Source organism: Phalacrocorax carbo, chromosome 11 (assembly GCF_963921805.1).
Source record: "Phalacrocorax carbo chromosome 11, bPhaCar2.1, whole genome shotgun sequence".
Lineage (NCBI taxonomy): Eukaryota > Metazoa > Chordata > Aves > Suliformes > Phalacrocoracidae > Phalacrocorax > Phalacrocorax carbo.
Window position 1 is genome coordinate 11527836 of NC_087523.1, and position 27384 is coordinate 11555219.

The 27384-nt window shown below is 46.8% G+C and overlaps 1 protein-coding gene across 3 annotated transcripts in view; it reads left to right on the forward strand.

The window, feature by feature from the left end:
* The window catches only part of MED12 (mediator complex subunit 12), a 37084-nt gene extending 10262 nt beyond the window's left edge, over window positions 1–26822 (forward strand). Inside the window, exons 11-44 of one of the 3 annotated variants that reach the window (XM_064463047.1) lie at window positions 245–376; window positions 778–904; window positions 1544–1773; window positions 2213–2293; window positions 3201–3374; window positions 3617–3761; window positions 4606–4724; window positions 4875–5018; window positions 5813–5976; window positions 6235–6366; window positions 8649–8876; window positions 9077–9221; window positions 9511–9631; window positions 10301–10402; window positions 11100–11213; window positions 11497–11660; window positions 14306–14485; window positions 14669–14740; window positions 15040–15200; window positions 15292–15453; window positions 15539–15650; window positions 15899–15988; window positions 16432–16541; window positions 17044–17179; window positions 17450–17611; window positions 18147–18524; window positions 18849–18999; window positions 19203–19408; window positions 19880–19960; window positions 20202–20419; window positions 21028–21190; window positions 23910–24101; window positions 24264–24345; window positions 26402–26822. In XM_064463047.1, coding sequence (XP_064319117.1) covers window positions 245–376; window positions 778–904; window positions 1544–1773; window positions 2213–2293; window positions 3201–3374; window positions 3617–3761; window positions 4606–4724; window positions 4875–5018; window positions 5813–5976; window positions 6235–6366; window positions 8649–8876; window positions 9077–9221; window positions 9511–9631; window positions 10301–10402; window positions 11100–11213; window positions 11497–11660; window positions 14306–14485; window positions 14669–14740; window positions 15040–15200; window positions 15292–15453; window positions 15539–15650; window positions 15899–15988; window positions 16432–16541; window positions 17044–17179; window positions 17450–17611; window positions 18147–18524; window positions 18849–18999; window positions 19203–19408; window positions 19880–19960; window positions 20202–20419; window positions 21028–21190; window positions 23910–24101; window positions 24264–24345; window positions 26402–26445 — 5022 coding nt within the window. In that variant the 3' untranslated portion in view covers window positions 26446–26822. The remainder of the gene's footprint in view (window positions 1–244; window positions 377–777; window positions 905–1543; window positions 1774–2212; window positions 2294–3200; window positions 3375–3616; window positions 3762–4605; window positions 4725–4874; window positions 5019–5812; window positions 5977–6234; window positions 6367–8648; window positions 8877–9076; window positions 9222–9510; window positions 9632–10300; window positions 10403–11099; window positions 11214–11496; window positions 11661–14305; window positions 14486–14668; window positions 14741–15039; window positions 15201–15291; window positions 15454–15538; window positions 15651–15898; window positions 15989–16431; window positions 16542–17043; window positions 17180–17449; window positions 17612–18146; window positions 18525–18848; window positions 19000–19202; window positions 19409–19879; window positions 19961–20201; window positions 20420–21027; window positions 21191–23909; window positions 24102–24263; window positions 24346–26401) is intronic. The other 2 variants (XM_064463048.1, XM_064463049.1) reach the window with 2 other exon arrangements.
* Window positions 26823–27384: the final 562 nt, after the last annotated feature.

Sequence of the window (27384 nt, forward strand, 5' to 3'; positions counted from 1 at the left end):
CTAGCCTGGAGATTTGTCAAGGGCTGTGGATCACCTCGTGTTACAAAGTGGAGTCAAAGCAGAGACAAAGCAGGAGGGCTTTAGCTTGACATCTGTCTTCCATGTTAGGAGGAGGGGAATGTAGCAGTCTTCAGGGTGTGCTCTACTAGGAGTAGGCTCACTGTTACATCTAACCGGAGGCCTTAGGACTGCTCACCTCTTCTGTTTGGCTCAGGTTCTCACTGTAGTGCTTACCTCTCAACAGATCTCCCCAGATGATGACGCAGTGGTGGCCTTGCTGTGTGAGTGGGCTGTCAGCTATAAACGCTCTGGACACCACAGGGCTATGGTTGTGGCCAAACTCTTGGAGAAGCGTCAAGCAGAGATAGAGGCTGAGGTAAGTCCTTATTCCTGGAAGGCTAGCAGTGGTAAAGGAGAGCAGAGGTTACCTAACTACGATTATCTAACTATCATACCAAAAGGCAAAGGCTGATCAGCACAATGCCTCTTAATGCTGGTGCTGTTAATTATGGCATTTGCTCCATATAACCCAAAATAGGTTATAAATGAGCCTGTGGGGTGGTGTGTATCCCATTTCCTGGATATGTTTGAAGGCAGGTGATTGCAGTGCAGAAACTCTGGCATATTTGGAGACTGTGAAGTAGCTTACAGAAACCTGTGTGGTGGCTTTCCTATAAGTGCAAGATAAGAAAATTCTCTTGAAGACTTCCGTTTTGGGATTTATGGGTAATGAGTTTCTCCTCTGACAGCAGTTGGCACTTTTTTCTGTTTCTACAGAGATGTGGGGACTCTGAAGTTGTGGATGAGAAGGGCTCCATCTCTTCAGGCTCTCTCTCAGCAGCCAGCGCTCCTGTCTTTCAGGATGTCCTTATGCAGTTCCTTGACACTCAAGCTCCTATGCTAAGTATGTAATAAGACCTTGTGGTCTCTCAGTTTCTAGCTTTCCCTCTCCTGCAAACTTTGAATTTGTGTGCTGTTCTCTTGTGTGTAGGTCTTGGATGTACCTGAATTCTCTCTCTGGTTTCCTTACAATCCAGGGCATACCTTGGGGAGGGAGGGAAAGCAGCCTGGAGGGCCAGATGACAGAAAGATAATGCAGAAGCGCTTCTGTTACAGAGCGTTCACCAAGAACGAATGAGTGTAGCCTAATCGGGAGTTAATTCAGGCTGAGAGCTGTAAGGGAGGTTTCTAACTAGTAAGTGACAGACCTCTGTAATAGCCTCTCAGTGCAAGTACTGCACACGGATTAAGGGGGACAGGATACAACTGAATGATGCAGGCAACTGTACACCCAGGAATGGCACTTCCAGGCTAAAGTCTTATGCTTCTTGTCTGTGAGACTAACTGCAGAACGTATGACTTGCTTAATTGCCACCTGTTAAAACTGAGCTTTCTGCTTTTAGTCCCTGCTGTAATCTCAGAACTGTGTGTCAGTCACACTTACTATATTGAGATCTCTGGAAACACTTCTCTAGCCCTAGGTTACGTGGCTAGCATTGCAGAAGAACTCTGATAGCCCTGACTGTCTGTGCTATCCTTTCAGCTGATCCTGGGAAGGAAAATGAGAAGGTGGAGTTCTTTAACCTGGTGCTGCTGTTCTGTGAGCTAATCCGACATGATGTCTTCTCTCACAACATCTACATGTGCACGCTCATCTCCCGGGGTGATCTTGCCATGGATTCTCATGGGCCTCGTCCACCCTCACCTTTCGATGACCCTGCTGAGGAGCATGACAGGAAGGAGACAGAGGGAAACAGTGGCATCAAGCTAGAGGTGAGAGCACAAGCACCATGTCCTGTACAAGTCCCTGTGTTATGCTTGCCCGTCTTTACCAGCTTTGCAGCCTCCTTGCTATTACCTGCTGGAGGATGTACCAGTGACTCATGATTCTTCTTCCGCCAGCCTATTTCCTTAGCATTCGAGTTTCAAAAGTAGAAGGAGATGTTCTAAGTGGCTGGAAAGGGCCTGAAGAATGTAAAGGGGTAAATAGGAAAATCTCACACTGCTTGGAGCAGAGCTGCATATCATGGGATGCTGTGTGAGGCCTGTCCATGATGTTTGCAGTGTATTAGGCTCCATCTTGCCAGGCACCATGGGTGTGTTGGCGTGTTGCTGTCATTGTCCAACATGGACATAGAGTGCTGTAGTAAACAAATATTCTCCTGTTCCCTGGTGCATCAGTAAGGTGTAAAGCTGCTCTGTCTGTTCCCAGGACACAGGTCTTTCTGAGCCCATGGACATTGACCACAACTCCAGCATGCTCTTTGATGACATGGAGAAGACAGACTTTTCGGTATGTTCCTGCATTTTCTACCTGCTATCCAGTAAGTAGGTCGCTATGTTTTAGTGGGACCAGCGACAGCATGTGCCTCGCTTTTCTGTGACTACTCCCTCTCTACTCTAGAGCCAGTATACTGGAAGTAGCTGGGTTGTAAAGTAGCTGACACTGTAAAAAGGTCTGTAAAACCTGTTTATGTAGGTCAGGGTCCATCAGAGTAGAGTGAGTCCCAGTCATTCCTGGGATATCCTATGCTCTGGCCACTGCCAGTGTTTGGGCAGGGTAGGAAGTGGGCTGCTTGGAAGTGGATGGGAAATGGATGACCATGATGGCATTCCCAATCTCCTGGTGCTCACTTACTGTTGGCAGGGGTTTTCTTGATCACCTGGGAGAAGACACAGGTCTGCTGTCATCATACTGCATGGTCTCCAGTACTTCTTCAGTTTTACAGTTCTTCATAATATTTATGGACATAGTTCATGGTTGCAGAGTGCTTTGAAACACTTAGTAATAAAAATAACTTGTGGTGGTTGAAAAATCCCTGAGTACCTATGTTCCTCCACCTATTTCTGGTGTTTCAAGGTACATGTTGGGTAGGTGTGATGTGCAGAGCTATGTGGGTTTCCTGTGGCTTTCCCAGGATCCTCACTTTTTCTGTGGAGATAGTTGTCTGCAAAATACTAAGTCATGGTAATTTATTTCTTATTGGTTTTAATTCGGTATACAACATAGACCAGAAGCAGAAATGGGAATAGTGTCTTAGTGCATTGCCTTGGTCATTGCCCTAAGAACTGAATGTTTCTCCAGCCCTCCCTCTTTCTGCTCCTTTTTAGCCCTGAGCAGATGTATCTTCCTTCAGCAGTCTTCACTGTTGCATGACCATGTTCCCTAACTATGTTTCCTTGTTCTTATGTCTCCCTAGATGTTTTCTCCTCCAATGCATTGTGAATCTAAAGCCAGCCCTTCCCCTGAGAAACCAGATCCTGAAAAGGAAGCAAAGCCTCTGCTGAAGGATAAGTCTGTGGAAGGAATGCTGGCATCCCTGTATGATCAGCCTCGGCACATCCAGTATGCAACACACTTTCCTATTCCTCAGGTATGAGACCTGCTCATAACTGCTTCCCTGTTGCTGCCTTGTGCTCTGGTCATGAGGCTGCTGTGTTTCCCAGTGGTACTGCTGTGGTTGGGTAAGGAGCAGTTACGCTTTCCTGCACTGCTGCAGGAGGAGCAACTTCTGAGATGAAGCTTTCCTTTTCCTTTAAGAGCTCCAGATGTGAAACAAGATTAAAGCATTTAGCCTTATAGTTGCTAATACAGTTGTCTCTTCTGGTTCCCTAGGAGGAGTCATGCAGTCACGAGTGTAACCAACGGTTGGTAGTTCTTTTTGGCGTTGGAAAACAACGGGACGATGCTCGGCATACGATCAAGAAAATAACCAAAGACATTCTAAAAGTCTTAAACAGAAAGAGCACTGCAGAGACGGGTTAGTAGAGCTTGAGTCACTCCTTTCTGAAGTAGGAGCGTCTTTACAGGTGGCTGGCTCCTTTGTCTGGAGTCTCACAGTAAAAGGAGTTTATATAATCTACAGTGCCTGGTAAGCTGTATCAGTCACAGAGTCTGGAATGGTGCTCTGTTCCCAAACATACTAACCAGCAAGTAAGACGATTGGTTTCCTGCTGACAATATCTGTTTAAATGAACTTTATTGAGAAGAGGATTAAGTCATATCAGGTTAAGAGTGACACCCTGGCCAAAACTTTGGCTTTTCAAATTTTATTTTCTTTAGTTCTTGCATTTAGATCCCTGCACAAGCAGCAAAGAGGACTTTGCCTATGCATAGTTGGCAAAGACCTTGATTAAATGTAGCATGCCATTATGCTTGGGGCACATGCTAAATGCATAGGATGGGAAATTTGGATAGCTGGGTTAAAATCAAGAGAAAGCCTCTGACCTCCATTAGCTGAAAATCTGGCTACAATGTTTTTAGTGTCTTAGTCTGGTTCGTGAAAGGCAACTTGAAATCTGGTAGAAAGATGATTCTTTAAAAGATAGGGTGCTCTGGCAAAGAAATTTTGAGGCTGAACATCTCCAGTCCAGAATGTCTGTTCTCATCAAGGAATCAGTGTACCTCTAAATTGAAAGTATTTTCCCCCTCCAAGGAGTACTTTCACTTGGGATAAACTAGATGTTAACCCTACTGTTTGGCTATGTTGCATGGCAGGTGCTGGTCTTGCTGGGGGACTGGCAGGTGCTGATGGCTGATGTCTAGTCCTCCTCTGATGAGGAAAGTAGCTTAATACTGTTTTCCAATCATCTGAACTTTGGTAGGTGGAGAGGAAGGCCAGAAGAGGAAAAAGAGCAAGCCAGAAGCATTCCCAACAGCTGAAGATATCTTTGCAAAGTTCCAGCATCTTTCTCACTTTGATCAGCACCAAGTCACATCTCAGGTATGGAAGTTTCAAGACTGCTGTCCTTCTTGGGCCCTGGCTGTGTCCCTTTCCATTACTGAGAGCAGCTTCCCGAAGAGGGAGAGAGATGGGCCTGTTGAGGGACTTCTGCAAGGGGAGATAGTACTGTGTGTCCTCTTGCACTTGCAGGTATCTCGCAATGTCTTGGAACAGATCACCAGCTTTGCCTTGGGAATGTCATACCACCTGCCTCTGGTACAGCATGTGCAGTTCATATTTGACTTGATGGAGTATTCACTCAACATCAGTGGTCTTATTGACTTTGCCATCCAGGTAAGTGCAGTGTACTCAAATGCTTCCTGGGGAGGGGTTCATCAGCCTGAAAGGCAGCAGTTCTGTGCTGTGATAGTTGGGCTGCTCTCAGAATCATTGGTGACCCTCTGACCTGTGTCATGGAGGTGATCAGATTAGGTGGTCATTGCGCCTGTGCGCAATGGGCTGCAGCCTTTAGGAATAGATGGTTTGTGGCAGGTAGTCCTATGTGTTCTGAGGATAATTTCTCCAGAGGCTTCAGAGTTGTCTCCAAAGGAATTGCTTTGTATCTCTGTCCTTGGGTGCAGCAAGGCCTTGTTCTGAGTGAGGAGGGGATTTTCTGTCTCTGGCAGCTCTCCCACCTCGTTTCTCTGAAAGGATCCTTGGCACATGGCAGCGCAGGCTGCCTTCTGGATCCTGCTAAAATCCTGTTGCTGTTTCTGCAGCCTGTGCCAGGTGTCACTTGAAGCCTTGCTATGGTTGCTGATGAAATTGAGGCTGTTAGCCTTAAAAAGGGAGCCAAGTGAGATTTATGCAGGACAGATTGACCAAACAAGCTGCCTGCTACTGTCTGTGGCCATATCCCAATCGCCCTCTGATACCCAAGCACTGACAGCCCCTTGTACTGCCCGAGTGAGACTTTATGCCTAAGTATGGGAATGCCAGCTGTTCCAGGGGTACATCTCTAGGCAGAAAGTGCCTGCTGGTCCCTTTCCTGGCAGGTCCTATAGGCTGTGGGTGTGGTGTGCCTGCTCCATTTCTGACCATACCTTACCCCTGTGGCTGTTGAAGGGTTTTTCTGTCATTGGGTGCAGTTGCTGAATGAACTGAGCGTGGTGGAGGCAGAACTGCTGTTGAAATCCTCCGACCTTGTTGGCAGCTACACCACCAGCTTGTGCCTGTGCATCGTGGCTGTGCTGCGGCACTACCACTCCTGCCTTATATTGAACCAGGACCAGATGGCTCAGGTCTTCGAAGGGTAAGGGAATCTTCCCCTCACCCTGTGGAAGGAAGCAACATATCTTCTGGGGGCTTGTAAGGGGCAGGGATGTATCTGTGTCCTTCCTAAAAGGCAGCAACTTTGTGCCTGAGGGTTCAGCTCATAGAATTTGCAGGGGATGGGATATGTTACCCAGTGAGTACTGTTGCTGTGAGGTCAGGAGAATATCCATGTAATGAGATTATTCCTTCAGATTTTCTTTTCGTGTTGCTGCAGCATTTTTTTGTCTCTATACAGTCTGTGTGGGGTGGTGAAACATGGCATGAACCGCTCAGATGGCTCGTCAGCAGAGCGCTGTATCCTGGCCTATCTCTACGACCTGTATACCTCCTGCAGTCACCTCAAAAGTAAATTTGGGGAGCTCTTTAGGTGAGTCTGAGGCAGGTGGGATACAGTGGGTGCTGACCAGTATTGCACCTTGGCTTAAGCTTTGCTTGTGATCTTGTTTGACAGAATTGTCCCTGAGATATGCTCAATGGGGAACTGAAGTCTTGGGAGTAGTGCCTGTTTTACAGGCAGTAATGACCCAGTGAATAATCTTGACTTGTAGATCATCAAGTTGTTTTTGGTAAATTGCCTTCAGTAGTCCTCTGCACCACCACAGGTCTGTTCTTACCCCATTAAGAAGTAGAGAGGTCTATTCCTACCAAACTCTGATGACTGAGCAGTTCATCCTAAAGGTTGTTCTCTGCTTGCGCTCAGCTCCCTAATAATCCTTGGCCTGATTCTGAGCCAGCTCTGCTTGGTTCTGGGTTTTTTCCTGTGCTACTTTGCATTCCTTATCCTCATTCTGCCCCTGTTGGCTCTTCAGGTTCTGCTCTGCTGATGTTGCCCCCAGACTCTGTCCTGTGTGCTTACTTTACTCTGTGGCCTTCTGCCCTTTGCAGTTCTCTCTTTGGGAACTGTCCCCCAACCAGCTCCCTGTGGAGCTCCTCCCTTAGCAGCCCAGAGGTGGAGTCCACAAATCTCCCTGTCTTTTTGCTTACATGATCCTGTGAAGGGATAGTCCTCCTGGCAACTCTGCCTCCCAGTATGGACCTTTGTCTGCTCTTGCAGCCTGTGCTCCCTGTTAGTGTTTCCAGTGCAGGTGTGCCATAGGGACATGTAACCCTTGGTGTTACTCCTCATTGAGGGGCTGTGAGGGTGGCTTGTGCCTTGGTGTTAGCTGGCTAAACTCCTGGCTGCTGAGAGCCTTTGAAATATCTCTCTTGACTGAAGTTAGACCAAGAGGGAGTGCTATGGTCACAGGTGCATTGGCATTTTTGAAGGAGTTACCACACATATGGAAATGAGAAACCTGATACTAATCTAACTGAATTCCCAAAAGCTGTTCAGCAAGGCTTTAAAGTAAATGGCCACAGATAAAAAGGAGTATCCTTTAGCAGGCAAAAAATAGGTTAGAGATGGAGACAAGGAGTGGGAAGGAGTTTGTATTTTGAGGGCAATCCCTCCCTGAAGAGTCCTATAGGACTCTGCTAGTGCTTGTGCTGTTCTGTGTGTCAGAAGCTGTGTGAATGGTAATATCAAGACTTTTCATATAACTGTTATTCAGCATATAACAATACAAGTCGGCTGCAGATTGTTGTAGTAGGGCACAGTGGTGGTGGCTAGATGATAAACTGGCATATGAAGTTTGGTGTTGTGAAACATAGGATTGTCCTTGTTCCCTTCCAAACTCTATGTAGTGATGGATATGTACTACTGGTTGGATAAAGGATCTTTGAACTGTAACAGATACGTAATTGAAAATGTCGTCATAGTGTTCAGTAACAGTCAAAAAGCAAATTAAATGTTGGATATTGTTTGGAAAGGAATGGAGAACAGAGCAGAGAGCATCATTAGGCCACCATTTAAGGCATGGTACAACTGTGCCTTGTGGTTTGGGGCAACAGACTCCAAAAAGCATGTAGTGGAGTTAGGCCCAAAGGAGGGTGAGTGGATAGATGACCAGAGGTTAGGAATGACTGACTTAGGAGAAATTGAATCTCCTCCCTACAGAAGACGAGGGCTGACGGGGGAGTGACAGAAGTTTGTAAAGTTCTGGTTGATATGGAAAATAAACTGAATGTTCAATATGCCTTATACAAACACAAAAAGGAATGAAAGAAAATAACAAATGGTAGATTCAGAACAAAAGAGTAAACTTCATAGGACTCATAGTTAACATGGAACTCATTCCATGATGTGAATGTCAAAAATCTACTGGATTCAAAAAGGAGGTGGACAAATTTGCAGGAGGTGAATCTGTTGAGGAGAGCGTTATCTTTAATTCTGAAAATCTGTGAGCCCTGAGTTGCAGAAGGGTGCAGAATGATGCTGGAGCAGTATTGCCATGTGCCTGCCTCTCTCTCAAACTCTTTTCTGGGCATCAACTGTTCTGACACCAAGGGCTGAGCTAGGTGTTTCCCTGAGCTGACCTGGAATAGCCATTCCCATGCTATGTATGCTGAGCTCACGGGTAACTTCCAGGTGCTTCCACAACAAACAACCAGCTTCAGTCTTTCAGGAGAGTCTTTGGTACACAGTGATCCTGAGTTTCCACATGTTCTTGCCCAGGGAGGGCTTGTCTTGCACAGGATTGCTTTGCTTATCAGACTTCAGTGGAAACTTAGTTTTTTATGTTCCTAATCTCTATCTCCTGTCCTGTTTAGTGACTTCTGCTCCAAGGTGAAGAACACAATCTACTGCAATGTTGAGCCATCTGACTCCAACATGCTATGGGAACCAGAGTTCATGATTGACACTATTGAAAATCCGTCTGCACATAACTTTACGTACACCAACCTGGGCAAAAGCCTCAATGAAAACCCAGCCAACCGCTACAGTTTTGTCTGTAATGCACTTATGCATGTGTGTGTGGGACACCACGATCCAGACAGGTGAGAGGCAGAACTTTCATAGTTCTACTGAGGTAGTCAAAGCTTTAGGTTAGGGTAAGAAAACCAGTAGCCATTCCCTGGCTGTCTTGGGGTGTGAGAAAGAAGGAGCCAAGGCTGGGGTCCCTTAGAGAATCACTGACCTGATGGTGTGCATGAGTAGCAAAGCTGACCCTCTGCTTTCTTCGTTATTTATTTAACAGGGTGAACGACATTGCTATCCTGTGTGCTGAGCTAACTGGCTACTGCAAGTCTCTAAGTGCCGAGTGGCTGGGTGTGCTCAAAGCTTTGTGCTGTTCCTCCAATAATGGGACCTGTGGCTTCAATGATCTCCTCTGCAATGTTGATGCAAGTGCAAACATTCAAAAGGGGAAAAGGAATTGAAGCAGGAGTGGAGGGATCCCTTGGGAGAAAGCAGAAATGAACAAGGGATGGAGGCTTTGTCTTCTGAGAACAGGGGAAAGGCTTTGAATACCAGGGCTACCTTTTGGTATTTGTTGCAGCCTGGGCTGATCACGGACATTGATCTGGGGTTATGGGCCCTTCTACCCCCAGCTCCTAGGCAAGCTGAGGAATTGCTGACAGAGGGAATGAGGCAGAGGCTCTTGTGATCACTGGCTGATCTCCTCTCTTCCAGGTCAGTGACTTATCTTTCCATGATTCCTTGGCCACCTTTGTTGCCATTCTCATTGCCAGGCAGTGCCTGCTGCTGGAGGACCTGATTCGCTGTGCCGCTATCCCCTCACTCCTCAATGCTGGTAAGCGTATCACTGCAGAAAGTTGGTCTTAGTCTCAGTTCTGGCTTAATGGATACTTTGTGGAACATGCCTCCAATACTTCTTTTTTAGTATGGTACTTAAGAATTGGACATTTTGCTTTAGAGAGTTTCTGGCCTTTTGGTTTCTATCAAAAACTGGTTGTACTAAAGTTTTTCAACGTATTGCTCTCTGGTATTTGTGTGCAAGCTGAAAGACACATGGAGAGATGTTATCAGCCCCACCGTCTGACCAGTGTACTCAGCTCTGAACTCCAGCAGTACACCCCCCACTGCTGATATGGTTCAGCTTAGCATTTTGACTAAAGCAGCCAAATTGACCAATTGGGCCTACAGGGCCTGGGTCACGCTGCCTTTATTCCGCCACCAGCCTTCCTAGCTTTGCTCTGGAGATTGCAGTATCCAGACTCTGGCAGGGTGAAGTCGGGAAGATGGAGCAAGCAGAGTGCAGTGCATGTCATTGGAGATAATACTGATGGATTTGCTCACTTGCACGTTAATTGCTGCACATGCTCCATATTTGTAAATACAATAAGGCTGCTACAGCTTCTGAACTGGCTGCTCCAGGGCAGTGCACTGTGAATAGCTTTTGGATTGAGAGTCAGCTGTCCCAGTGCTTAAGAAATCTCAGCTGACTGTTTTCTTTACATAGCCTGCAGTGAGCAGGACTCAGAACCAGGAGCACGTCTGACCTGCCGGATTTTACTCCATCTGTTTAAGACTCCACAGCTGAACCCATGCCAGCAAGATGGCAGTAAGTGAATGAAAGTTTTCTTTATTGTGAAAGTACTGAGGCTCTTGCACCCCAAGAAAAGAGATACTGAACCCTATGATTAAAGATCATATCCGCTTGCTTTGAATAAAATAGGCAAAGCCTGGTACACTGCTTTCTGCAGAGGACAAAGAACAATATCCTTCCATTTTTGTCACTCCATGGTAGCCAGGCATGTTGGGGAGGAGGCCCTTGGAGGCAGGAAACCAGCCAATAGAGGTGGCCTTGCTGTCACTAAGCCATTAGAGTAATGATCACTTCTTTTTTTTTTCTTTATGTCTAGAGCTTTGTATAGCCTCTTAACTTGGTGCCAGATTTTACAGCACTCCCTTTTTGTTTATGATGGAAATAGTCCAGGAAGCTCTGTTCTTGGCTCCTTGTCAGTATCCTGATAGCTCAGATCTCTAAACCCAGCCTGTATTCTAGGTTAGGGTACTGTTGGAGCTTGGAGTTCATGACCCAGGCACTGCTCCCCATTTGAATTTCATGGTTCAGTTGTCACAGTGTGATTGGCACTATGCTTTGTGAAACTTAATTAAACGTTACAGTTAGGAAAAGGACTAGTCTCAGGATTCTCTGAGTTGGATTCTATGGTACTGGCTGGCACATAATTCAACAGCTTTGGAGCCTGCACCTTTCTTTCGCTGGGTATTGCCCTTCCCCGTTGTCCTCTTTGCAGACAAACCCACGGTGGGAATCCGCTCTTCCTGTGACCGTCACTTACTGGCAGCTTCCCAGAATCGTATTGTGGATGGAGCAGTCTTTGCAGTGCTGAAGGCTGTCTTTGTTCTGGGTGTGTACCTGTGTTAGCCTGAACCTGTAAGAATGTTTTTAGGGGCATGGGAGAAAGGCACTGTATTTCATGTGTTGGCTGTACAGAAGGCCAGGGGAGATCTTTTTCTGTGGGTATGTGGCTTGTCTGAAGCCCTTTGGTTGAGCCGTAAACGTGCTTCGTACCTCTTGGCTGCAAAGCAATCACTGGTCGCAGAGAGAGTTTACAAAAGTTCATGATGTTTTATGGATCAGGCTTTGGGTTTAGCATTGATGATTAAGTGACATTTGTGCTTTCCTTGTAGGAGATGCAGAACTGAAAGGCTCTGGCTTTTCCCACCCTGGAGGTGTCGATGATATCATGGATGATGAGCTGGGCACCAGGAAGGCTGGTGGTCGGGTAGTAACTGTAGAAACAGCTAGCTTGGATATTTATGCCAAGTATGTACTAAGGAGTATATGTCAACAGGTGAGTCTGTCTCATCTCTAGGTGTGTCCTTATCACTTCTGCAGACAGATATATCCCATATGACTTTCTGCAGATGGGGTTTGGCTGGTATTTCTTTGAAAGATTAGTAAAGAACCTGCGATGGTTCTGCCACGTGATGGCGCTAAGGGTTGCTCACCATTAGTGAAAAACAGAGAGGCAAACAGTTGTCAAGACTTAGGTGTTGCAATATGCAGGGACTGCACATCCCCTTTGCTTTGGCAACAGCATAGGGCTTATGTCCAAGGAGGGGAGTGCTGGGAGTGGTTTGCTGAGATGTGTGCTGGAGGCAAAGAAGATAAGCATGAGAAAGACAGCTTGTTGAAGTGATAAATGGTGCCTTTCAGAATGCAGCTTAAGTGTTGCTTGCAGCTAAGCGGTTAATGTATCCCTGGGCTATGCAGTGCACTGTTTAGTTAATTAAAGGAACAACCACAAAAACCTTTTGCTTAGCCTAATCTGACAGCACCAGTATTTCTGTTCCTTTGTGGAAAATTGACATTTGAGGAACTGAAACCTGCCTAATAAGGCTCTTAGTTGCCGAGTGGAGTGGCTGTTGCTACTACTGTATGAATATGTGTGTCAAAGTGTGTTCTTGGCCTTAGTTGCAAATTTATTCTATCAACAGGAGAGATGCAGAGTTACAATTTGAAACCTATATTCTGTATTGCTAATGTGTAAACACAACGTGCTAGTGCTATGTTGTCCTCATGCTTTATGATGCTGTTGTTTATTTGGCTCACTATAATAGCAATGTTACTAGCCTACCAAAGAATTGGAGCCGCCTATTTACGAGCATAAGTTCAAAATACTTGCTGTTACTGAAACCTGATTGTAGCATTGACAGAGGTAGATATTCCTTTGCTGGTCCCAGTCTATGTAGGAAGGACTCACAGTAGGTAGAAAGTGTGTGTGTGTGTGTGTGTGTGATCGTGAGGAGGTAGGGAAAAGGAGCAGATTATAGAATTAAGTTAAAGGTTTCTGAGGTGCAAATGGTTATGGCATAGTTGCTGGTCTGCCCTTTATCCTGTTTAATTTAACAAATGTAATTGTGACTGGCCTTTTGAAAAAGGTTAATTTCATAGAGCTGTGATGAACCAAGAGGGAGGCTTAAGTCAAAGATGCTAACCTGAATTTGATGACAGGGATGGTGGCGTTGTCCATAGTGCTTGGAAAATGTGTTCATAGTGCTCTCCTTTGAAGAGGCAGATGAGGGGCTTTGTTTCAGTAATATGAAACCTGCAGAGGTGGCTGTTCTGTAAAGAAATATTGCAGAGAGAGGGAGGCTAGGAGTCCCTCAAGGCTGAAGATGGTAGTTGACTTTGTAGTTATTTGTGAGATTATACCAATAAAGTGGATCAGAGATGAAGTCTGAATTCTTGTAGGAAACTGAGCAAGTGACAGAAACGGTCTTCCCAATGATACGCATATTACATATGCAAGGAAGAGAAATTTCAGGAGATTATGATGTGATGACACTGAAGGGGAGAAATGTAATAGGCATTGAAGAAATCACCAGATCACATGTATTGGCAAAGTGGAAACTTCATGTGATATGAAGTTGAAGATCTAGGCTGTTGTTTCACAAGGGTTTCAAACCAGAGATTTAGCCTTCCTGATCTTTGTGCTCTACCTAGTGCTTAGAGTGCTGTCTAGTGCTGAGAGGGACTATTCCTAGCTTTCTAGTCTTAGTACCAGCACCTGTACTTCATGAACTGGATCCTCATCTCTTCTCTGGTTGTCACTTCTCAGTGGAAGAATTCTCTGATCAGGCTTGCTCTGCAGCTGCAGAAGTGCTTATATAGCAGTCCTCTGTAGATTTTAATTTCATGAATTTGCCTAATTGATTTTCAGTATGAAAAAAATCCTTCAGTAACAAATACTGCAGGTTAACTGTAGATTGCATGAAGAAGTACTTCAGTTTTGTTTTGGAAACTGCGGCCTTTATTATTATCATACATTTAGGGACCACTAAGTGCAATTGAGAGGCTGACAGTAATTTTCTGTCTACCTTCTGCTCATGATTAGTGACTTTATAAATGGCTTGTGTCCCATCATCAGTTGTACCCCCTTCCAGGCTTGGAGAAGTAAAGTCATTGGTTTTTACTAAGGATGGCAGTGTGTTTTCCATCACTATTTGAGAATTAAGGGGTGTGCTTTTCCCTAAGAAGTATTCTAGTTTAGCCTTAGCTGCAACCCTGAATTATTTAATTTAGGACAGCTCCAGGGCTTTGTTGTGCAGGAAATAGACCAAATAATTTTAAGTGATCCCTTCTGATCTTTTGAGCCCAAGCAGCAGTGTTGATGGAGCCTGGGCATGGCAGTGTCTATGTACTGTTAAATCCATACCAATATTTTATCAAAAGAAACAGCAGCTACTGTGTTTCACCACTGCTGACTTGTCAAAGTTGATGTTTCCTCTGTTGTGATTGCTGTGCTGTGTCTGACGCCTGCTGAATCAGGATAGTACAGTTCATAAAGAGAAATGATTATCAGGCATAACTGCGTACTAATAAGGTTTTTATGAGTTTGACATATTCCTTGCATCTCTCTGAGGTTGAAAGGAGGGGCACTGGTTTCGAATCAGACATTAGTTTGACTGTGCTGACTCTGCCTTCGTCTTGCAGGAGTGGGTAGGTGAGCGATGTCTGAAGTCCCTCTGTGAAGACAGCAATGACTTGCAGGATCCTGTCCTGAGCAGCACACAGGCCCAGAGGCTGATGCAGCTGATTTGTTATCCACACCGGCTGTTGGACAATGAGGAAGGAGAAAATCCTCAGCGGCAGAGGATTAAACGCATCTTACAGGTGCAGGCTCCTGGCAGAATCTAAGTGTCCTAGTAATTGCCTGACGTAGCAGTAGAGTGCTGTTGTCCAAAGTGCAGCCCTCTGATGGGTCTGACGCTAGTTATCATAAAAGTTGAGAATGTGGGTTGACGGAGTTTAAACTGAGATAAGGACTCACATGAAGTATGCATATGTGTGTTGCAGAATCTGGACCAGTGGACGATGAGGCAATCCTCGCTGGAGCTGCAGCTCATGATTAAGCAGACAGCAAACAATGTGAGTTTCTGCTCAAAACAACCATACAGGGATGTGTGTTGCCAGTGTTGAAATGGCTGCTTGTGAGGTGGTAGGGAGGTGGCCTGGCAGAAGTGGGAATAGGGAGAAAGTAAGGAAAGAGGGAGTCAGGCCTGTGAAAGCCAAGCATGAGAAGGATGCAATGAGTCTGAGACCCGAAGAGCAGCAGCCGTGGGGAAGTTGGCAGACTGTGTTTGTACTGAGTTGTGTTGAAATGTGCCAGCCCTGTCAGTGGGTGCTCTCAGAGGAGGACTTAGCTGTCTTTTCTTCCCTATCTCCAGGAGATGAACTCCTTGTTAGAAAACATAGCCAAGGCTACCATTGAGGTATTCCAGCAGTCAGCAGAGACCAGCTCTGCTAGCTCTGCTGGCAATGGAGTCAACAATATCAGTAGTTCAACAAGTGCTACACCTGCCAGCAACAAATCTAAACCCATCCTCAGGTAGGTGTAGTCCCAGCATGCAGCTGCCTTGTAGACAAGTCTGAGTCATAGGTTGGAGTGCACACTGCTTTTCTGTCATGTGTTGTCACAGCTCCCTGGAGAGATCAGGAGTGTGGTTGGTGGCCCCTCTGATTGCCAAGCTTCCAACATCAGTGCAGGGCCATGTGCTGAAAGCTGCTGGAGAAGAACTAGAGAAAGGACAACATCTGGGGTCATCATCCCGCAAAGAGCGGGACCGCCAGAAGCAGAAGAGGTGAGTCCTGGGGAGAGGGCAGGCAATGCTTATTGAGCTGATACCCCAGGCTAGCAGTGTAGCTCCATCTCTGTTCTCTCTGCAGCATGTCCCTCCTGAGCCAGCAGCCATTTCTGTCACTGGTGCTAACATGCTTGAAAGGACAGGATGAGCAGCGGGAAGGCCTCCTCACCTCTCTGTACAGTCAGGTCCAGCAGGTAGGTGTCTTGCTTCTCCCCTTGCCTTCCTCAAGGGCTCACTCCTGCAGCCTCCAGGCTATTGGGCATGTCCTCGAGGATGTTGTCTGTCTGATTGTATGCATGATAAGGCAAAGATCTTACCCTGGTTGGTATAGGGTGCTTGAGCTGACCATCTGTGAGTCACTGGACAGTGGGCAGTACAAGCTGCTCTCTGTGAACTTCAGCATACAGCTTGCGAGGTCTGTCCTGTCTTCTAAATTTCTTAGATTGTTACAAATTGGCGGGAAGATCAGTACCAAGATGACTGCAAAGCCAAGCAGCTGATGCATGAGGCCCTGAAACTACGTCTGAATTTGGTGAGCAGCTGCAAAAAAAGAAAGAGCTTAACTGTATGGGGTGAAGAGCTGTCTGCCTTTTTTCCTTTTTTTTGGAACACGCACACACTGGCGGGGCTATACATGTCTTGAAGCAAGGAGGTAGGAGAGGCACTGTGCTGCTTCTAGATCTTGAGCCCCGACTGGGATAGGTTGCCTGGAAAAACTCCCTTGCTTTATTTTGCCAGGATGAAATCCAGAGCCTTGGTCTCTGTTTTGGAGATGTGCCTTCCCCTTTCATGCTTTTGCTGTCCACAGCACTACTACTTGCATCTGAGATTTGTCTTGCTGACTGCAGTCTCCTTCAGCTCTCAGTAGGAGTTCCTGTAGCACACGAGTTGCTCTGGTTTAGGCTGCTTTCTCACTTTTAAATCTTAAATGTTTCTTCATGGTGTCTTTGTGACTAAACTACTTTTTTCTGCCAGGTGGGGGGAATGTTTGACACAGTTCAACGCAGTACACAGCAGACGACTGAATGGGCTGTGCTTCTCCTGGACATCATCAGCAGTGGCACGGTGGACATGCAGTCAAACAAGTAACTTTGCGGCTGACTTCTGATCCATACACTTCCCAAGGGAGGCAGTTGTTAGCATGGCCCCTTTTCTCATGTGAGCTAGCTGTCTCTCTAGACAATCTGTCTAGTACTGTGACAGCTGAAAGAAACTTTGGAGGAATAGCAGGCTACAACCTATGTCCTAGTACCCAAGTGTACTCTGACATATCCAGAGCAAACTTGGCTTTCCACATGCAGAGAGATAAGCAGAGCAGAGTTGAGTCTGGACCTACTTTTTGGGGAAGCTGAATGGATAGACAGGAGGGCAGTCTTAATCTGTGATACTGCACTTGACTCAAGTGTGAACACCCTGTGTTGTATAAGCAACAGGAGGATTAGTCTGGGAGGTTAGTCTGAAGAGCGCTTGGCACTTCTGACTGTAGGCAGTACTCTCGGCAATTTAATAATGTTTGGTGTTACTATGATGGCAGAGGCTTTGTATCTGCTTCTCAGGTGACTTTGACCTTTCTGCTCTGACCAACAGTGAGCTCTTCACCACCGTGTTGGACATGCTGAGTGTTCTCATCAACGGCACCCTGGCTGCTGATATGTCCAGCATTTCTCAGGGCAGCATGGAGGAGAACAAGCGAGCATACATGAATCTTGTCAAGAAACTCAGGGTGAGGGACATCAGGCCCTGTATGGGGAGCAGTGTATGCTGTGTCACAGTTGTCAAACTATGCGGATTTACCTGTCTCATGAATGGTACTTGTCCTGTTGCTGCTGTTTAGATGAAGTGGTGAGGGTGGCCTCAGTGGCTCTGTAGGGCTGAAGGGTGCAAAGGTGAGAGGTAATGCAGGGATGCTGGTTGACACCAGAAGAGGCACAGGTGGGCTTTGGATGATTTTTACTGAGCAATTCTTCAAGTCTTCTCTATTCCACTTGTGCAGAAAGAGCTGGGGGACCGGCAATCTGACAGCCTGGAGAAGGTGCGACAGCTACTGCCACTTCCCAAGCAGACCCGAGATGTCATCACCTGTGAACCTCAGGGATCCCTCATTGACACGAAAGGCAATAAAATAGCTGGATTTGACTCCATCTTCAAGAAGGAGGTAAGTGAAGCTTTTTTGTCTGCACCACAGCTCCTGAGTGCAGGTGTCACCTTGTCCTCTGATGCCTTGAGTCTACACAGCTTGTGAGGCATCTGTATGCACCACCTTGTTGCCTGCTGAGCTTGAACTGGCTGGCTGCACGCGGACAAGCTGGCACATAACCATGCCCAAAAAAGGCAAAGCTGGGTGTTAACATTCAGTGATATATGCTGCTATGGCCTGAGAAGTTATTTAAACTTTGCTTTTGTACTTATGGCTATATAAAGCATAAAGGGAAACCCATAATCCCTGCCGCTTGAGTTACTGGGCAGTACCAGCGTGCAGAAGACTAGCAGATATGGAATGGAGGAGACTGGCAGTTGTTGATGTAGGCCTTTAGAAATGACTGCTTTGACACGTGGAAGTGCAAGGACCACTAGTAAGGGCTCAGGCTGTTCACTGGGATAGATAGAGTAGAGCCTGAAGAAAGCATAGTTTCCTATACCCTCGTAGGAGAAACAGGGGCTTGGAGGTTCTTATCTTTTTTGCTTTAAAGGGTTTGCAGGTCTCTACAAAGCAGAAGATTTCCCCATGGGATCTGTTTGAGGGCTTAAAGCACTCAGCCCCCCTCTCCTGGGGATGGTTTGGGACAGTCCGGGTGGATCGCAAGGTGTCTAGATTTGAGGAGCAGCAGAGGCTTCTTCTGTACCACACACACTTGAAACCCAAGCCCCGCAGTTACTACTTGGAACCATTGCCACTGCCCCCTGAAGAGGAAGAGCCTCCTACACCTGTGGCTTTAGAGCCAGAGAAGAAAGCTGCAGAACCAGCCAAGGCTGATAAAACAAGCTCCAATCCTGCCACCTCTACTGAAGAACGCAAGAAGAAACAGAGCAAAACCAAGAAACGCAACCAATCTGCCACCAAAACTGAGGTAACTGACTGCCCAACAGCTATGGATCTCCCGTATCCACTCCTCCTAGACACAAAACACTTGAGTCTTCCTGAGGAACCTGAGAGTGGTGTAATGGTGAAGATGGGATGTGTTTCCTTTCAGCTGGGAGTGCTGGAGCTTTATCCTGCTCTCTGTAGCCTGGGGCAGGGCAAACATTTTCTTAAACCCTGATGGGAGGGAAGGAGACTACCTAGCTCACATAGCACCCCAGGCTTCCTCCTGTGGACTTTGCAACCCTTTCATACTCTTCATCCATTCATGAATTCGCAGTGCACATTGATCTTTCTTATTCCTTCTTTGCAGGATTTCGTGCTGGGCCCTAGCCGAGGGGTTTCATATGGAGTTGGTATGCCTACAGATCTCTTGCATCACCAGTCAGGAAGCACTATGTCGAGGCTGGCATATGGCCAATCACCAGTGGGTCTCTATGCCCAGAATCAGCCTCTTCCAGCAGGTAGGTGCACAGAAGAGGTGAGCATATTGCACCTCCTTGGGAACTTCTTGTAAGAGCCCCTTCCGTGAGATGATCTGTGCAGGTCTCTACACTTTCCCTTTTTGCCTGTCATGTGTCTAGGTACAGTGATGAATGGTTATTCTAGAGCTACAAGGTTCAGCAATAGCATGTGACTAGTCAGCCTATTTCTCTTCCTCTTGCAGGTGGCCCTCGCCTGGATACATCCTACAGACCTGTACGCATGCCTATAGGAAAACTTGTTCAGAGTCGTCCTCCCTACAGTGGTGTGCTGCCTCCAGGGATGGGAAGCATGATGGGCATTGACCCCTCCTACAAGCCAGCAGTGTACAGACAGCAGCCTCCAGTGTCCCAGGGACAGATACTGAGGCAGCAGCTTCAGGCAAAGTTGGTAGGTTGGAGCTGTGGTCTTGCTGTTGCTGCACCCCACAGTACAGCAAGCCCAGGCTGTTCCCTGGGGCTATCCCTTCTAGCCAGAGTTCTCCAACCCTGTCTCCTTTTCTGCCCTGGAAAGATGTTGTCTCTTGTGTCTGTTTCTCTGGTGCAGCACTGTGTTTGCCACCTGCTTTGTGGGCCCATGTCACCGACGGTGGAGGCTGTCAGTGAGGTGCACTAGGGCATTTGTGGCCGTTGCACAGTGAGAGGGGCACATATACTGGCTGTGGGGTGGTAGGGATGTTAGTGGCCTATTTGTCCCAAGTTGGGGCGAGGCAGAAGTCATTAGCATCTGTGTGCTGTGCAGCAGCCCTGTAGGTTTGGCAGCGAAGCTACTTGTCTGGCTTGGTGGGAGCTGACAAGAAGACAGCAGCAGTGTCCTGCCCGTTGGAGATGTTAAAAAGAGTGGTTTTTTGTTGCCTTCCAGCAGGGCCAAGGCATAATGGGACAGCAGCCCGTGCGCCAGATGGCTCCAACCCCATCCTATGGAGCGCTGCAGCCCTCCCAGGTAAGTGGCAGTGACCACAGGTAAGACTGGAATCTGGCTTCAGCACAGGGCAGCATCTTCGTTTCTGCTGCTAAATTGTGAAATCTCTTGGCTCTTCTCACTCATTTACTGGACAGCATGAATCTGAATCCCAGAAATTAGGTGCCTTGTGACAGTATTTACAAGAGGCTGATGTCCTGTGTTCCAAATTGTCTTTTGTACCTTACCTGATGACTGATAAAGGCCTTTTGTTTCATTTCAGGGTTGCACACCTTATGTCTCCCACATAGGCCTTCAGCAGCACCCCTCCCAGTCAGGTACCATGGTACCTCCTACCTATTCTGGCCAGCCCTATCAGAATTCCCACCCCAGCTCTAATCCTGCCTTGGTGGATCCTGTTAGACAGATGCAGCAGAGACCAAGTGGCTATGTACACCAGCAGGCCCCTGGCTATGGGCACACCTTGGGCAACACACAGAGGTACCTCCCACCCTACTGGATGTTAATAAGCTGTATTTCATCAAGGGATTTTCTGCTCACACAACCCAGACAGCTATCTGTGAAAAGCCTGTTCTCCATGCTATGTTATACAGCATCTGAGTCCTTCACACCCTCAGGGGAACATCTTTATCCATCTTTCAGTCCTGGGAAGAAAAAGAAAGACAGGATGAAATTTGGAGATGCTAGCTGCAGGCAGGAGACAGTGCTACCAGCCAGAGAAAAGTGGGATTGGGAAGTATGACTTTCCCAGGTCATTTTTCTCATAGTTTTTATTTTAAATTTAACCAGCAGATCACCATCAAAGGGCTAGATCTGAGATTTCCACTGCTCCTGAACAGACATAAATCCAGCAGGGAAACCATGCAGAACAGTGGGCCGAGGACTGTTACTTAGGGCGCCTAGAAGAACAGGTTGGATGAAACCCTTTAGAGGCCCTGGTGTCTGTCACCTTTCTGCAGAGAGGCAGCATGGGTTGCAAGGGGCTGCTCAGTCTGTCTGTCGTATTAACGGCAGAAGTTGGGTTTGGGCTGAAGAAGCTGACTGCCCACGAATCTCTTACTCCATGAGCTTGTCCTTTTCTCTTGCAGGTTTCCTCACCAGTCAATACAGCAGGCCCCCATGATGAGTGGGATGAACCATTTGGGTCCACAAGGAGTCCCCTCAGGAATTCGACCCAGCCAGATACTGCCTGATCAGCAGCAGCAGCAGTACCTGAGGCAGCAGCAGCAACAGCAGCAGCAGATGCTGAGGGTGAGTGGTTGCTGACAGGAGGAAGGCTGCTGGAGCTGGAGGAGGCTTGCCCAGCACTGCTTAGCTCTGTGTCAGCAACACTCTGCTCAGCCCCTCTGTGCCAGGAAGGACATCAACTCTGGGGGCTGTCTGTATTAGTTCTCCCTTCCTTAGAGCTGGCCACTCCTGGTGGAGACACCTGCTGCGCTGTCTTTTGCCAGTTGCCCAGCATGAGCTAAAGGGAAGTTAGGAGCAGTAAAGGTTTGTTTAGTCCTCTGGCCTCCATCCGACCTCTTCCTGCTCTAGCTGAGCCCATAATATTGTACAGAAAGCTAGTTGTCTTGGAAGCATTGCAGGAGCTAGAAACAAAGTGGAAATCCCCCTGACCACACAAGAGCAGGTAGAGTTGTTCCTTACAAGTTCATTTTTGGGGCATATCTGCATTTTCACAAGATCAAAGTAAGCATTGATTGCAGTTTCCAATGGCAGGAAATGTGTGAATCAGTCCGTGTACTCCACAGCTAACAGCGGATGGTGAAAAACTGATCCAAAGTAAGCTGTTATACACAACTCTCTAGGTTTGAAGAAGTTCACAGGTGTGTGCCAACAGACGTGTATTCCATGGATTTGCATTCTGGTCTTAAAAATATGAAATACTTACATGATATACAGGTATGAATACATTCCTTGGAGTTACAGAAATCAATTGACAGAGAAATGCAGAAATAGTTTGGGTTAACTGGTGAATTGCATACCTTGTGACAAGGCCTAGCAAACCTGTAGAATATGGAGAGACTTTACGTGGCTCAGAGTGCTGAGGCTTTGTGTTCCGAGAGGGTCCTGACTGAGACAGTGGTTCCTGCAGGGAGCTGCAGTCAGCAGTATTTGAGAATTGCTGTCTTGCACTGGACAAGAGACTGCCTGTAGCATGGTCAGCAGCTTTTAGTCCTTTTGATGAGTAGCACCCCCTGACTATTCACTTAATTTCTTTTAGCATTCTCCATCACTCGTATTTAGAAAAAGAACATGCCTCAGACAAATTGCTAGAACTTCTCCTAGCTCAGTAACTTCATGTATACCTTCAGCTTTTAGCTGACATTGCTTGGTTGCTTCAAAATAAAAAAGAAAAAGTGGAGTGCCCAAAAATCTCCCGTTACCACGACTCCTGCTGTATTATCAGAGGTATACCAGATGTGGAACAGACTCCTGGTGCCTGAGTTGACTGTCATGATGCAGTGGTTTGTAGAAAGGATGGATGGCCTTTTGGTTTGGCTTGCATGGGTCAGCTGTTGCAAGAAGGTAGGACATGACATCAGGAGGAGTGTCCTGGCTCATTTAGTCAGTCGTCGTCTTTCCTGTCCCAGGTCATACCCAGCTCATAGCATCCATTTCAAGAACCTACGTGGCCAGACTGGTTTAAGATGGAAGTTAGGAGGCTGTTGTAGAAACTCACTCCCTTTGGGTTGAATCCTTGATCCAAGCCTCAGTGTGTTTGTGACTGATTCTTGTGTTCAATTATTATTGTCCACTGTGTCCTGTTGTTTACTGGCTCTTCTTTCTCTTTGCTGTTTAGCCAGTGTATTCCTAGGGAGCACTTGCAGCTTCCATAGGCCAGATTTTTCTAATCTCCTCTCATAAGATACTGTCCCTTCTCCTGATTGTATTTTTGTCTGTTCAAGGTTTGAACCTTACCCTTCTGAGCCAGTGATCGGAACTGTACCTAGCATCACCATGCTGGCTTTTTATGATACCGTTAGTAGTTTTCCATTTCTGCTATATATTCTTCTGTTGATCTAGAGAGTTAAAAACTACATTGGCAGATGGGAGAAATGTCTGAAAATTAGGAGAAAAGAAAAAACCTTGAGATTCATGGGTATATTCTGACTCCAAGTTTAACACATGGAATATTCTTCTCACCATAACTAGTTCTATCAACATCTAGGTTGGAGCACTGCATCCAGTTTTATCTGCATCCTTTTACTGAAGTGCAACACCAGCTGGCATGAGTTGCAGAGAACAGCAGCAAGATAGATTGAAGAGTTGGGGAATGTGACTGAGAAGGAAAGGCTGAAACAGCTGAATGCTGAGTTAGAGAGGCAGAGACAAGAGGGGAGAGAAGTCTCCCAAGTTTTTTGTCTTCAGAAAAAGCAAAAAGAACCCTTATATGTTCTTGTCCCTTGGCTGTAGGATGAGAAATGGCTTTAAATCATAACGTGATATTCAGGGTAGAGATTAGGGCAAACTCCAGTAGTAGGAGTGACTGTAACCTGGAGTGCATTGTGTTGGGAGTTTATAGGAGCTCTGTGGCTTCCTCTGCAAAAATTTTGAGAACAGGTCAGGCAAATACTCAGTGAAGTCACTATTGCTGATTTTAACCAGGAGGCAAGAGATGAACCAGCCGATCTCTTGAGGTACCACTTAGTTGTTTTCTGTTCCTGTATCTTGTTTGCTCCTAGTCATTCCCCAGCTGACCAGTAGACTCCTAGTTCTCTTCCTGCCATTTGTCGATACCTTGTCTTGCAGAACATCTTTGTTACTGTCCCTGCATTTCTTGCCATTTTTCGGCCAGGGGGAGGGTCCTGGTGAAATTTGGGTCATTTAGGTACCTGTAAGGAAAATGGTGTAAGAGGGTATGTTACTGCATGGAATGTCCTTCCTCCTTCAGCCCTTCCTTTGCCCTGTTGCTGTATGCATTGCCCAGACATTTCCCTGATGGTCCCTTCTCTTTTTGTCTTCACAGCAGCAACAGCAGCAGCAGCAACAGCAACAACAGCAGCAGCAGCAGCAACAGCAACAACAGCAGCAGCAGCAGCCACAGCCGCCGCAGCCACAGCCACAGCAGCAACCCCAGGTCTCCACAGTGCCTCAGCCACAGGCGCAGGGCCAGCCCCCAGGGCTGGGGATGCAGGCTCTTCCCCCGCAGCAGCCCATTGTGAGTGTTCCCTCGTAGGTAGAGGGCCGTGATAGTCCAGCACAAATCCAATGGTGCTCCACCTGCATCCCCTCTTTCTCCCCCTGCACTTCCCAGGGCTTGTATGAATGCCGAGGCTTCCAGCCAGGTGGTGTGGCTATAACTACATTTCTCTCTTTGCAGTTCCAGCGCCAGGGCCTTCAGCAGACACAGCAGCAGCAGCAAACAGCTGCTCTGGTTCGACAGCTTCAACAGCAGCTTTCCAGTAAGCCTTAGTGTTCTTGATCCCATCCCTAGTCTCCTCCCCGTCATTTTCTATTGCACGTACCCTGGTGTGGAGAAGTAAGGCCAAGCCAGATTGTCTGAGGTCATAAATGATGCTGGCAATGAGGTGGCATCAGCACTTAAAGCTCCTGGCCCAAGGGGGCACAGCAGCAGGGCAGGCAGTGCTTGCCAGCTTGTGAGCAACCTTCCAGACCTTCCTTCTGCTGCCTGCACAGGGATGAGGGAGCTGAGCCTTTGTTGGGCAGCCATGCAGCTTTCTCAAAGGGATCCAGTCTGTAGTTTTAAAGCATTCAGAAGTATTTCCTCTGCTGCAGGTGACCTCTGAGGGGCATAGAGAGGCTGTAATCCTGGGGCATTCACTTGGTAGATGACCCAGAGATACTGTGTTCATGTTGTGGTCAGGGCAAGACTTTGTAGAGGCAGGGAGGGTACTCTGAGAAGTGTTGCTGCACTTCCTGTGTCTGCAGTGTTCTGTGGGCTTCCGTGGCTGCCATCACAGACAGGTTAATGGCATAGGTGGTGTTCAGTCTGGCACTGTATTCCTATAACCTGCATTGAACTACTGGCTGGGGGATCTAGAAACAGAACCCAGTGCCTGTGCTGTTCGCTTCTGAATGGCCTGCTGTTTTACTGTCACCTCACTGGCTTTTCTGCCATAAAAATGGCAGGCATGCTATGAAAATGCCCAGAAACGGACTGCACAGGGATTTTTTTGGTAGTGCGTTAAGTGTGAGCCTGTGCTAGATGTAACAATGTGTGGAGTGGGGGCCTGGAAATTGTACTTATACTTGTTTCCTGAAGGAAAATTCTTAGTCCTTGTGACCAAAAAAACCTCCCCAAACCAGAAGTTTTAATGTGCTAACTTTCCCACTAGCCTGATTCACAAACCACAAGTGTGTGCAAGGATCCCAGCCAGGACATTCAAGTATAGGCAGACCTCATATAAGAGTCTGAATATAGCAGAATAGCCGTATTTTGTATCCTGTCTGTACAGCAAACGGAGCTGTTTTATATGGAACACATGCGTGGGTCCAATGCAGCCATGTGTCAGCATGCAGCTTCCATGCTCCCTCATTGGGTTTGCATCAGTTCCACCAGGAACCATCTGGAGTTCTTATTTGTAGTGTCTGGGATAGAGTGGAAAGCAGGGCATAAACCAAGAACAGCCTGTAGGAGGGGGACAAAAATACTTTGGGCCCAGGATAGGCTGTGTTAGGAGGCTCCAGGGCATCCCTGAATGTGCTGCTGTCCAGCAGAGTTGAGGAGGAGAGCAGGCTAACCAGGTTACACTGGTCGTCTTTTACTTAGTCTGACTTAGGGTCAAACATGCTGATGGAGTTTCAGGAAAACTATAAAATACAGAATTTTATTAATTGGGCAATACCCAAGTATTCTGTGAGCACTATACATCACAAAACATCAGTCCCAGCAGTTTGGAAGGTCATGTCATTCTTGAATATAACTCTACCATGTGTCCTACCCTTTTTGTGCCATGTAGAAATCCTTTGGGCATGTCCTTCATTTGTACTGAGATACTGACATAGAGCCAGCATAGGTGTCTGAAACCTTCACTAACTCAGGTTTCTTGATGTGCCTCAGGATGAGTGTTTGACACTAGCTGACTGAGCAGCTTCTATGGCTGCAGGTGAACATCTTGCTCAAAATAAGCCATCTTACAGGGCTGATTTTCTTTCAAAATCAGAAATAATTAATCCATAAACATTGTCCCAGTTAGCTGCCACCTTTCAGGGCTTTTTTATGGTGCACCAATTCCACTAGGAGGGATGGATAGACCTCCTCTAGAGAAGGTTCAGGATTGGGACTGGCACATATCTATCTCTTCCTCAAAGAAGGTCCTGACTTTGCTGCTGCCTAAAGGCTATGACAAATGAGCAGAGCAGGGAGTGCCATAAAGGTTTTATTTTTCTTCTCACAGCCTGAGACACACTCCTCATACTGTGCTGGTGATGTGGGGAGAGGGATCTCTTTCCTGAACCAGACCTTGTGACTATCTAACACTGTCTTGACCTCAACAGATACACAGACACAGCAGAACAACAACCCGTTTGGACGCTACTGATTTGTGGCACTTCAGCCTGATCCAGGAAGGAGACATCACTGTGGACTGGATACAGCCTCTTCAGCCTGCCCCCAACCTGTGTCCTTGGGCCTGTGCCCCCAGTGCTGCTGCTGCCTGTCTCACAGGGAGATGCCAGGAGGATGGTTTTATTGTACAGAGGAAGTGTTTTTACTATCCAATTTCTACAAATGTTTATGGAGATCCCTTGTGGCTGATAGTCTCCCTTCCCACTTCGGTTTCAGTTTTTACTCAGTTTTTAGTATTTTTGTTAAAATAATGATTAAGACATTGTAAAATTTTGTATTTTATTTATACCAGATGAACCCCATACTGCAGACATTCTCGGATGAATACAGAGAGCTTACTTTGCAAAAGGAGTGTGTATTCAGAGCCTGCCTTTCCTCTTCAGCACTCCTCCCAGTACAGCCCAGCAGCAGCTCCACACACGGTCTTTACCTCTTTCTCAGCAGAACTGATGTCTGCATTTTCAGCTTTTGTGAACAGCTAAACAATTTGGTTTGGGAAAGAAAGCCCTTCTTCCCTGTTTGTTTCGTAAGCTGGTTGCAAGGGTTTGTGCAATCTTTGTAGGATTTGAATGTTGATTAAGAGCTTTACTAGTAGTCTGTGACACGTTCCACCAGGATGAGAGGTATAAAGCAAAGAGGGAGTTATATTGCAGGGTAATTCTGAGCCATAACACACTCAACAGTTACTGAGATGCTCAAGCTAGTACCTCTGCAATCTAGGAGGAGCTGCAGACCAAGTGCACTCACAGCACTACTTCTCATTGCAGCACGGTTTTGCTGATGAGCACCAACGTTCCTCTGCTAGCTCCTTCCTGATGGCCACAGGGTCTGGGTAACGCGCTCCATCCTCAACTTTATGCCAGCAGGTCCAAAGTCTCATCTCTGTAGGAGGCTGCTTTAGATCAGTGCTTTC